Genomic DNA, 12,450 nt, shown 5'->3' with positions numbered 1-12,450 from the left:
CTTTGTCATTTTACTGGTTAGCATTGGTAAGTGGCAGATTTTGTCTTCCAGGAGCTGATTTTGCTCCCTATAAAGCCTGTCCTGTCCCCACACCTGCCTGCCTTCACGGTTGCTGTAGCGTTCATAAAACTTGGAGATTAGATGTTTGAGTTAAACCCCTCCGAGGCACAGTAATTGAAACTGCGCCACACACAGCTGGGTAATGCAAATAGGAGGTGACCAGCTAATCGGATAACTAGGCCTGCTTTAGATTACTCTGTTTTAGCTTGCACTTGGAGTGTTTGTGTTGGCAAGTACACTTTGAGAAATCCCAAGCCAGAGCTTGCTGTTGTCACACACATAAATGCAAGAAGCAGTTAGTGAGGAGCTGGCTCTGAGCACATGGCTCAGAAGCACCACACAGGTCGTGAGGCTAGGAGGGTCCAGCCAGACATGGGGCCTTTGCACTTTGCACCTCTTAGCTGTTGCTCTTGGGACATGACTACCAGGAGGAAGCTGTTCTGCTAGGAGTATCGTCCCTGGGAAGAGGAGAAGGTGCTTCAGTGCTATCCTAGCCCTGCCCTAGGCATCCTTCTTGCTTTTGTTAGGGGTGTAGAGCACCTTCCCACCAGGTAGGACCTCTGTCTGAGAGCTAACCTCTCCTCAGTGAAATCAGCCTACGCTTGTTCTCTCTCTGCTTGGGGTTGGGGAAAGCCTGTGGTTAAGGAAACCCATTGTGTGAGACCCTTCACATGTATATTGTGAGGTCTGGACATGTGCTTGGTTCTTTTTAACTCAGGCCTGTTGCCAGAAGGCCAGATCTTTTTATTTTCATTTTTAGTTAAAAAACTTGCTCATTTATGTGTATCTGGTGGGTTCCTGTGTGTGCTCACATGAATGTGCATGGAGGGCAGAAGAGGGTCAGATCCCCTGGACTACAGGCAGTTGTGAGCTGCCTATGGGTGCTGGGAGCCATACTCCATCCTCTGTAAGAGCAGAGGATCCTAACTGAGCCTCCTCTGCAGCTCCTAGGAGCACCATTTTAAGTTCTTGGCCTGTCTTTTCCACCTGCTTGGAGTGAACTGGCTTGGTTGTTAGGCCTGCCTGTCAGTTTGATAGTTAGTCCTCAGGGTACCCTTTCCACTCAGAACCACTGAGTCCACCTGCTCGTCTCTGCCTTCTCATTTTGGGTTGGGAGGACCGGCCATAGTTGTTTGTTTGTCTGTTCCTTTTTTTGTGTGTGTATGCTGACCAGATGAGGACTGCTCCTGTCACACATTAGAACTTTAATTCCTTCCATTAATCCAAAATAATCAACATGCAACTCACAGCCAAGAAGTACAGTTTGGGAATTACTTCAGACTAAAATCCCCTCCTTTGAAGATGGAACTTTCACTCAAGGCTGACAGAGTGCTGTCTGTGATTGAAGTAGTAGGGTGGGGTCTCTCCCCCTCTGTCTGGTTTCCATTTAACACCACAGAGCACCATACTGTTACAAATGGAAGTGCTTACTGGTCCCATCATGTGCTGCCCCATTTGCCACAGTTCTACCTGAACTGCACGGAATGGGGGGATTGGTTCCCACAAAGTACTAGGAGTTTCTACCCTGAGTTTGAAGTTGCAAGTTGAGTGTAGGCCAGTAAGGCATTTTGTCTGTCTTTTGCAGTGTTTGGGGAAAAAAAATCATAGTAAAAATTTTCAGATTCATCTTTTAAAAACTCCAGATTTCCTGGTTTCTTGTAGAGATCCAAAAGATGAAAACCAACCAAACAGCAAAACAAAAGAACCCCTAAACCAGGAGTCAAACAAAACCCAAACAGCCAGATGGAAACTAGGCCCAAATCCTTCATGGTGTACTGACTGGCTGCTGAGGGGCCAGGCCCTGCATGCTCTTTCCCTTCACTCTCCAACGCTGTCAACTCTCTGGGCCACGCAGTGTCGTCTCCCTGTATTCTTTTAACTGTAATTATAGGTGCTGCTTAAGTCCTAGCTCTAAGTTTATACTGAGACTCACTACTCATGTGATTTCATTAAGAAAAGTAATTGTGCAAGTAATTGTGTAAAAAATAAAATAGATTAATAAAGCTGATAAATGTCCTTTGCATATGTGGGAGTACAATGATATGTAATAGACACTTAGTGACAAGCTTCCCTGTGTCTTTATAAAGTTGTGTGTCTGAGCTGTGGTCATTCCAAGATTCCACAGGCTGAGGCAGGAGGAGGCCAGCTGTGAGTTTGAGACAGGCCTGGAAAGCAGAGTGAGACCCTGTTTCACCCTCTACCCCCATATTGCATTTTCCCACAGGGAAGAGCCGCATGCAGCCAGCTACAAAGTTTCTGCACTCTGAAGACCCTGGTCCTGCAAACTGCTGTTGCAGGGCTGCACATGGTATCCCAATGGTGTATTCTTGTAAGCTGGGTACATCTTCTGTAAAGTAATAAATTGTACAAATTTAGTGGATAAGTAGAAGAGGAAGGATAAAACTGGGACATGTTGGAGAAAATGAAAAGGCCAAGGAATGCAGTGTGACGAATTGAAGCAAGGAAATCTGTTGCCTCGAGCACTGCCCTGGAGAGAGAAGTCTGCTGGCAGGAGGAGGAGGTGTAAGATCTCAAGGAGAAAGAATTAACTTATCTAACATAAAAATGCACAGTGGGGAGAGGTCAGTCTGGACCAGGCAGGGCCACTGCTCTGCTGTACCCCCCTTCTCCAGGTAGCTTCGTCCCTCTGACCCTCCACACCCATCTTCCAGATGATAACGCACCCACAGCTGATAGAGTTTGCCAGGGGCAAGTTACACGCCACCCACTCTGTTCCTGGTTCCTAAAGAGTTATGGGGTTGGGAGTTAGAGGCTGAAGTAAGATACCCAGGTGAAGCCCTTTACCCCTCAGCATTTCTCAGTGTGGACATTTTCCTGGTTTCTGCTCACTAACTTCGCTGTGTTCGTTAATTTGTCTTCTTTGCAAAGGTTAGAAACTCTGAGTCTTGGACTCCAGCAAATCTTCAAGTCTAAAATGCGATGAGTCTAGTCAGAAATAGAATTTATTTGGTCATGTTTTTAATCAAATAGATATGTTAGGGTATGATTTGATGTGCTGAGCTTTGGATCCTACTTTAATGTGGGATGTCTAATGTACGGTCTCTTACTTGCTTTTATTTCTTTAAGAGTAATGAGTATTTCCTCATTCTTCTCTTTTTTAAACCTTTTTTGAAAAAGTGTGTGTGCGTGTGCGTGTGTGTGTGTGTGTGTGTGTGTGTGCGCGTGTGTGTGTGCGCGAGTGTGTGTGCGCGTGTGTGTGTGCGTGTATGTGCGTGTGTGTGTGCGTGTATGTGCGTGTGTCTGTGTGTGTGCGTGTGTGTGTGCGTGCGTGTATGTGCATGTGTGTGCGCGTGTGTGTGTGTGCGTGTATGTGCATGTGTGTGTGTGCGTGTGTGTGTGTGCGTGTATGTGTGTGTGTGTGTGTGTGTGTGTGTGTGTGTGTGTGTGTGTACAGGTGTGGGTTTGTGTTTGGAGGCCTATGTCTTACTCAGTTTCTTCTCACCCTGTCTTCTGAAGCTGTCTGGTGTGTTGAACTGGGAGCCGTGGGTCCTGATGTTTAGCTGTGATAGCCAGCTTGCTCCAGAGATCCTGGGTCCACCTCTGAGAGCCGGGATTGCAGCGGCCTGGCCTGTCTTACTTGTGTTCTGGGGGTCCAAACTCTGGCCGACACGTTTGTATGTCAAGTTCCTCACCCGCTGAACCGTCGCCCTAGCTCCCCGAGTCTCACTTCAGTGACTTCAGTCTTGGACCTTCCGGTTCGGTGTTCTCTCTGCTGTGTCTTTATCTTTGATGTTTGTTTCTTTCTGCATCTTTGGGTTCAGCCTGCTCCTCGTTTTGATTCTTGCGGGGAAGTGGAGGTTCCTGATTAATATTTTCTCTTTTTCCACATAGGCATCTAGAGCCATAAATGTTCCTCTGCACATACTTCTGCTCTGTCCTATAATTTCTGGAACGTCTCTGCTTTGCTTCATCTTAACATGCTTTTAGTTTTGTGGTGATTTCCTCTTTGACTCCTGGCTGCTCAGGAGTGCATGCTTAACTTTTTCCTGTTCACGATGCCCTTAGTCCATTCACTGCACGGCTGTGGTCCTTTCAGGTTTATTGGGCTGGTATCATGAGCCGCCATTCAGTACATCCTGGAGCATGTCTGTGCATCCCTGAGGAGAACCCATGCTCTGCGCTGCTTGGCTGCAGTGTCCTTAGGTGTATTCTCAGTCAGCACATCTGTGGGATTGCTCATGTCCTCCCTTTCTGAGGGCCGTTTAGTCTTCTGCCCATCCCTGCAAGCTAGCGTGATGGCTCCACGGAGCATTGCGTACAGTGCCCATCTCTTGCCGGCACTGTCAGTTCTGCTCTTCCTCTTTGGACATGTGTTGTAGATGCACGCGTTTATAACCATTGCCTCTTCTTGATGAGTGAACATTCTGGCATAAATGTGACCCCCCCCCCCCATTAACAGTTTTTTCTGGAGCTCTGACCCTACAGCGACCCCAGCTCTCTCGGTTACTGCTCACCCCGCCCCTGACACTTTCACTTTCACCGTATTCTTGTGCTCACCCTACTCGAGTGCTCACATCTAAAGTGTGTTTCCTGAAGACAGCATCTTAGTTGGACAACCTTTTCATTCTGTCTGTCCCTGTCTTTGAATCGATTAAAATATTTAGTTCCTTTACACTTAATCACTGATAATATAGGCTTATGTCAATCATTTTTAGTGACTTTTTTTTTAGTGGTTACGATGTAATGCATTAGTGGATTTTACTTTTAATGACTTAATGACACCCCTTTCTTCACTTTTGTTGTCCCTCTCAGTCACAGACTCATGCCGCTGTGAACTTAGCATTTGTCTCTGATTGCTTCGGAGGGGTCTCCCTGACAAGCTCACAGGGGATGAGGTGTGGGTGGGCTCTCCAAGCCTTCAGCAGATGGGCGCATAGCACATTTTTGAGAACAGAGCCTTAAGGAACCAAATCCAGGGAGCTCTTCTGGTGGCTGCCAGACCAGCTCTCACTGAGGCTGTAGCTCTTAAAAGACACACAGAGTTAGAGGAGAGGGAGTAGGCATGGCCGAGTTACTGTGCCGTGAAGCCAGCCGCCCTCCTTAAGGTCTGGCCACTTCTTTTGAGCTAATGTGCCTTGCATTACTGCATGCTCTTGGTAACTTTGGGAGTGCTAAAAAAGCTGGCTCTCCTTCTGTGTGCTTTTATGGTGGATTTTGATACATCTTGCCACCTGTCCACCCCCACCTCAACCCCCACCCATTCATTCATCAACCTGTGGAATAGTGTTAAGCCTGGAAAAAGGCTTTGCTTTTCAGCTCTGTGGCTTCTGGTTGGAGACTGACCACTTGGTTGAAAAGTCTAAGTCTAACTTTGTCTCACATAGTTAATACCTACTTCTCAGAATTATGATAGGGACTGAGGTAACGACTGAAAATGAACCTATGAGTCACCATGTAATGGGAATATACAAAAGGTAAGGGTGACATTGATGTAAAAGGTAAAATGTGGACAAGGTTGTACCCAGGCTTGCTTTGTTTATGGAAGAAGTAGATGCTCTGAATCCTTTTGAGAATAAGGGCTCTCCTGGAGTTAGGGCTTGTATAAAAGGGCAAGTTAAGTTGTGAAGCAGAGGCCAAGGAATGGGGAAGAGGTCTCCAGCAGGCTGCTATAGGTGGGGAGGTCAGACCCTGAAGGGGAATCTGTGAAGGTTCTGCCATAGAGATGAGACTGTGAAGGGAAGTTTAAGCAGGTTCGTGGAAATCTCTGGGAACTTTGTAGCTAGCCGCCCTGTGAGTTCAGTGCAAGATTTTCACAGAGGGATGGAGTTGCTTTGATCAGCAGGGTTGGCTCACAGCTGGGAAGATCAGCCGCACACACAAGCCAAGAGCCAGCCGGGCTCCCCAAGCTGCTCTGGGTCTTGCTTGGCACTGTGTTTGCCCATGACCGTGTTGGCATGCAAAGACTGTTGGTTCATTCTGCCTTGCAGTTCCCTCTGGCCAGTGCTGCCACGGAAGCAGAAGCACAGGGGATTTCAGGAAGCCTCATTCCTAGGGCAAGCACACTGACATGACACAGTGTAAGGCAAGGGCTTCCCTTGGACTTGGGAACTTGGCTATCTGGAAGACAGCTAACTACCAGCAAATTCTTTGTAGATTATGTACACAGTTAAAGAAGAATTCTGATATAGAAGAGCTTAAAACATTATTTCTATAGCAGAGTTTAGAGTATATAAGACTATGCTGGGCATTGTGATCAGTACCCAACAGAAGCAACTCGAGGTGGGGAGGATTTCCTTTCAGTTAGCTTCAGAGGGATTCTAACTGTGCATAGAGGAACTTGGGTAGTGTGGGCGTGTGGCAGACACAGAAGTACCTCATCTGGACACAGAATGAAGCTCAAATTGAGCTGGGTATCCCCTGCAAAGGCCCCATTTGCTAAAGGTTCTGAAATAGTGCTGATAGCTGTGACCAAGGGTTGAAAAGAAGCTTCTGTGTAACCTGTAACATTTTAGATTAAAGCCATAACCACTTTAGTTAAGAAATGAATTGTTTGGTGGTAAATTATGAAGATAATTTTTATAAACTGACTGTTTTCTCATAATAAGCTATGGTATAAAGCAGATAATTTTCAGTTGGTTTTTGGTTGACATTGAAACAATTTCTTATCTTGGTTTCTTGAATTCTACCAGTAGAGTATCAGCGAGGCCATTGACTGATGAGGTCTGATGGGCTGATAAGATAACCAAAGCATAAAGTTCTTAATGTTCTCAGGCAAGATAAGACACACATGCTTTCACTGTGCTCTGATCTGACAGTGTGTAGCTCTTGGATAGAGAGGAACATTTTTCTTTATCCATACCCATTTCTCAAGGGCCAGGGCTTCAGAAAAAAGGTCATGTCCTGGACAGTAGCTATACTTGGTTCCACCGCTATGTCATTTATAAGAATTCTTGGTGCTTTCCAGGACCCATGCGTATTGTCAGTGTAAATGGGTGGGCTAACTAGAACCTACACATTTGCTGCCTTTGAGGTTTAGGTGGACCTTCCTGTGGCTTATGTAGACACGCAGTGCTGGAAAGGTGAGGCTGGGGACCACTGCTTGGCTCTCTGTACTGCTGCTTACTTGTTATATCTACTGTGCTGTGTTCAGGCGCTAGGGAAATTATCATTGTTGACTTCAGAGATCTGTAAGGCTACTCTGGAATGGACTAGGTTCCAAAGCATTAGCATTAACCAGAAATTAACTCTGAAAGAAGCCTTTTCTCCAGGACACAAGCACCTAGTAAATGGCTACGTTTACTTTTTTAAAGCTGAATAGAAAAAAAAGAATTTTGCTATGCACTTGGCACATTGTCATACGGTCCTTTCAAAGTGGTATTTGTCCTCTTAATTGTGTTTAAGAGACTGATCTTTGAAGATATTCAGGGATAGGAACTGGGTGAGAGATGGCATCTTAGAATAGAGACTCAGACATTTACACTCTTTAGACCAAGATTGACCTTGATTGGCTGCCTGCCTGCGTGGGTTGTGATCAGTCAGCTACCACTTTATAACCCATGCTGGTCCCAAGTGCTCTAGCATGACTTTGACCAGCTGCGTGTGAGCAAATCATCATGCCCATTTGTCTCACAGTGCAGTGGCAGGTGTCTGCCACCTTGGGTGTCATCCTCTTCATTGAAATCCGGAAGCTCATGATGGCAGAAGTGCTCCCCTATTACATGGCATATTTATAACAACCCCTTTTCAAATATGCTTCTTCTCCCATGCAAACTGTGTTTCTCAAAGCCAGGATGGAGGGAACAACCCCTAGGTTCTCTGGGTGACAAAGTTGGAGTGGGCGAGCAGGTTCCAAGTGCTAAATTAACAAGTCCCTCCATCCTGAGTGTTGGATTCCTTCCTCCACATTAAGTGAGGAATTTCTGGTATCTCTGCTTAGTTTTTTGGCCACATTGGAGTCCAAGTTTCGTCATATACTTGAGCACATTATTTAGAACTGTCCCCAGCTGTTTGAGTTAGCATTGTGAATCCAAACTCTTCTAGGGGATCGCAGTTCAGCCTGATTTCAATTATGATCACATTTGTCTCTGGTTTAACACCTCTAGAATCTTTTTGATCCCAAGATTTTCTCTCTATAAATTAAAATCTTTCAGTGCCTTCTATGTGTAAATTTATGTGTCTAGAGGCCGTGACCGATAGGACGCATGGTGCAGGCATGAGTCTTATGGTGAGGTGATGTTGATCCTGGATGGAGAGGTCTGCTGTGTCTGCTGCTGTGGGGCCAGAAGAAGTTGGGAGTTCTGTTCTTTGACTAATCCAAAAGTTCTTGAGTCTGGTCTTTTGTGACCATTGGCCTCTTCTGCTCTCTGGCCACAATGGAGCAACTAGTTGGTGGCTCACTCTCCTACATACCCTGTGCCCGAAGCATAGCGCCTTAAACCCCGCAACTCCCTGTGTGTTGTTTGTTTCTCCTGTGTCTCTGCAACAGGAATCTGGGGAGGGCTGAATTGGGCTTTGGGTTTTCTCAGAAGTTACAATTAGGTGACGGTGAAATAGGGACTTCATGGGGCTTAGGACACTCCTACCAACACAAGTCCTCCACACTTAGGATAGCATGAGGCCAGCAGGGATTCTTGACCTCATCTCAAGGCTTCTCTAGGCTGCTTCTCCTCATGAATCAGCTGAGGGACAACAGGACTGCTTACAAGGCAGCACAGGGCTCCAACCCAGTGTCTAGGAAAAGCCCCCAGCTTTGAAAGTCACTCAGTGTTATTTTTGCCATAGTCCCAAACCCACCCACAGCATTTGCTAAAGAATAAAAAGACAAAAACAATGTGTAGCTAAAAGTCCATTGAGAATAGTGAAACATATTTTACTCGCTCCAACGTTACACGGAGGTAATGCTTCAGTCTGCCCTAGCTGTGCTTCAGCGGTCCTGAGCTGGTAGGAGGCACTGGCGGACAGCCACAAGGACAGCAAGCCCTCTGAGATCATCAGAAATCCCCTGGTTCTCCACCTTGAGGACTGAAAACACCAAGGGCCGTTTCCTTCCCTTCCCTTCCTTCAGCTGTCTGAGTGGGTCTGGAAGCAGCTAGCATGTCTCTCCCTGTGTTCCTTCATGGTGCCCTGTCACTCAGCATACAGAGCCCTGAGCTTGTACGTGCTTTCGTCTAAGGCACCAGGAAGGCAATTCCAGAATTGTGTGTCATGGACTTGTCAGTGTTTGTTCCCCTCACAATCGTGGCATCTTCCAACTCAACAGAAAGGTTCAGCCCCAGGTTTCCAGGAGACGGTGCATGTAGTCACATCTGTACTGAGTGGCGGCTGGCGTGTATTGCAGACCACAGAATCCTCTGTAACAGGATAGAACAGAAAGGAATTTTAAGTGAGTCAGCTTTGGAATTTGTGGAATGGTGTGGTACAAAGTTTAACTGTCTTCCTGTCAAGAGATGCTTTGAACCACACTGTAAACTTCCTGGTGTGGCGCTGTCATAGGACATTTTGGTTAAATGTCTGTCTTTATGGGTCACAGAGTTTTGCTCATACATTAAAAGCCGCTATATTTATATTTAGAGGGAACGTGTGTTCCAAAACATTGAATTATAAAACTGTACTTGTTTTGGCTTTCGTGGACTTACGATTCTTTTCCCTTGGGAATTGTTTCATAATTTTGATTCCATGTCCAGAGTACACCTGGCAGTCTGTATTACTGTGTCACAAATGCAAAAGTGCCAGCACCCAAAAGACACTTGAGATGTGCATCCCTTATTTGAAAGAGGTCACAAAACGTAGACACCTTATAGATACATCTTAACTTAAACTAAGTCTAATATACAGCCTTCAGATTGCTGATGTATCAGAGACAGGACGCAGACGTGGGCGAGCTGAGTTGAGGGTTCCTAGTAGTAATAAGCACAGAGTCGCATAATCGGGCAGCCTTGTATTATGGGCATCAAGGAATGATGCTTACACATAAGCCTTGTATTGACGGAGATCTTTAAGTTGGCCTTTAAGCTGACTGACTGGAACCACATATGCCTGGTGTTGGTGTTACCAAGCAGGCTGCCCCTCCTGGATGGGAATCATGGGTAAACAAGGAGAAGTCAGATCCAGCTAAAGCCTTGGGATTCAGGCCCCCTGGCTCTGCAACTCAGTATAGACCAGAGAGCCAGGAGTCCTTAGCCTTTGATAAGTTCCAGCCCCAGGCCTTTTGAACTTACAGTTAGGACTCTGAGATCCTTGGTTCTAAAGGATGGACAACTTCCTGAGCCTGTCCAGAGACTAGTGCCTGCTCTTTCTCTTCTGCCTCTTTCTAACCTGGCTTCTACCTCCTTCTCTGTCCTTTCTACTTCCATTGTCTCTGTTACTGCGATGCTGCTTTTGTAGCTCAGCCTGCTCACTGCCCAGATGCCGCTACCCTGGTCCTCTACCACTCCTGTCACAGCACTTTCTTCTTCTTGTTAACAGCCCTGCCCACAGTCCTAGAGGCAGGCAAGACAGAAGGGACCACTAAAGAGAGTCCTTTGGAGGGAGTGCGTGTGCATGTGCATGTGTGTTTGTGGATATGTGTAGCAGGCAACACAGAGAGTCTCTTAGCTCACTCATTAAATGAGGGTGCACAGCCTACTTGTATGGACCACACAGCACACCTCACATGCAAGTGAAGGCTTTTGTTTTGCCCTAGTCACAGACCCCATGTGAGGCTAGCTGGGGAATGCTTACAGTGATCACCAAGCCTTATGAAAGCAAAAAGTCCTGACTGAGGCCATACTTAACAGAGGCAGAACATGAGTGTGACTGTTGTTCACTTGTCCCAAGGTATCTGTGGAGTGTTCCAGATGGCAGCAAGAGAGTCCAGTTTGGTAGATTACTCCCCTCCCCCACCTCAGCTTATTTTCAATGAATTCAAGGAAGTTGTTATTGACACTAATGGTGACTTCAGCAGACTTACCAGGGCTTAGCAGCTGCCCAGAGGAGGAGGAGAGATGGCTCTTCTTCTCAGTGGAGTTTCATCTGCAGGTGAGAGGTGGCCTAGTTAAACAGTAGGTTTTTAGCAGTGGCTTTTAAATTATATCTCTTTTAAATAAAATTTTAACAACTTAAATAGAGAACACATAAAAACAAACAAAACCATCTTCATGCCATGGGGCAAGGTGAGGTAAAGACACTTCTCTTACAGCAGCAGTGGGCAAGCGAAGCAGGAAATGCTGTGGAGTGGTGGAGTGGGTGGCCTTCAGGCTCCCTGGGCCCTTTGAATAGTTCCTGCCTCTCCTGCTTCCTTTTCACTTGGGCCATAACTGTCTTCCCGTGGGCCTTTCTCAGCAGCCTGTGCTCTTGAGTTATGAAATGAGCAAGTCATTGGAAAATACACAGACTCTGAAATAAAAGTACACATCCTAAAAATAGCAGCTAGTCACCATTAAGTGATTTTGCTATTTTTGTTGCTGTTCACAGGCAGAAGAAATTCTTAGGCAAGAACTGGAGAAGAAGGAAACACCAAATTTATATTGCTTGCTTGGAGATGTCCTGCAAGATCACTCCTGCTATGACAAGGCCTGGGAGCTGTCCCGACACCGCAGTGCCCGTGCCCAGCGGTCCAAAGCTCTCCTCCATCTTCGGAACAAGGAGTTTCGGGAGTGTGTGGAGTGCTTTGAACGCTCAGTGAAGATTAATCCCATGCAGGTAAGGCCTCATAAAGCCTTCGGTTCTTGGCTTGGGGTCTTCTTTTCATAAATACAGTAACATGTAGGATGGGTCATTGATTTTAGACTTTTATACACACAAACATTTAAAATACTTTTTCTGTATGTATGTATGTATGTATGTATGTATGTATGTATGTATGTATGTATGTATGTATGTATGCAGGTGCACGTGTAGGGCAGAGGACAACAGGTGCCAGCCCTCAGGAGCTGTCCACCTTGGTTTCTGGGATGATCTCTCAATGTCATTGATCCAGAGCTCACTAGTAGGCTGTGTTGACTGCAGTGAGCCTCAGGGTCCTGCTGTCTGGTCCCCAGTGTTGGCAGTGAAAAGGCATGCTAACACTTGGGCTTTTGTATATACTGGGTGTCGGAATCAGGCCGCTGTGCTCGGGCTCTGTTCTGATGGAGCCATCCTCCAGCTCCATTTAAACAACCTCAGAAAATTTGAAAAATTACTGCAAAAGGTATCTAGATCCCTAAAGCCATGACAGGTCTATAGGAGAGGACCTACTGTAAGGGGAGATTACCTTTCTTGGTACATAATGATACTCAGTTGGTAAAATGATTTTGAGACGTCTTTTCTTTCTCTGTCAGACTTTATAATTTCTTTTTCAATTCACCAGTCATGGCTCCTGCACATGCACATAATTCATCTGGTAGAAACTTGGGTTGCCTCCACCCTTTGCCTGTTACAAAGAATGGTGCAAAGAGGAAGGGTACGTGCAAA

The 12,450-nt window shown here is 46.1% G+C and overlaps 1 protein-coding gene and 1 long non-coding RNA gene across 11 annotated transcripts in view; one reads left to right on the top strand and one right to left on the bottom strand.

The window, feature by feature from the left end:
* Positions 1-12,450, top strand: part of Ttc27 (tetratricopeptide repeat domain 27) — a 143,530-nt gene that overhangs the window by 71,566 nt on the left and 59,514 nt on the right. For all 10 annotated transcript variants that reach the window (XR_015621710.1, XR_015621709.1, XR_015621713.1 and 7 more), the window contains 1 exon segment: positions 11,473-11,700. Coding sequence is in view for 4 of the 10 variants with exons in the window: in NM_001106706.1 (NP_001100176.1) it covers positions 11,473-11,700 (228 nt within the window). In the remaining 6 variants the exon portion in view is untranslated.
* Positions 8,866-11,375, bottom strand: LOC108351178 (uncharacterized). Its single transcript, XR_015622816.1, has 3 exons — positions 11,196-11,375; positions 10,970-11,031; positions 8,866-9,371 (listed from the first exon to the last, which is right to left on the bottom strand). It is a non-coding gene; the product is annotated as an uncharacterized LOC108351178 (long non-coding RNA).

The sequence above is a fragment of the Rattus norvegicus genome, chromosome 6, assembly GCF_021556685.1.
Source record: "Rattus norvegicus strain SHRSP/BbbUtx chromosome 6, alternate assembly SHRSP_T2T, whole genome shotgun sequence".
NCBI lineage: Eukaryota > Metazoa > Chordata > Mammalia > Rodentia > Muridae > Rattus > Rattus norvegicus.
Note: the sequence above shows the minus strand (reverse complement) of the source record. Positions and strands in the feature narration are given on the sequence as shown.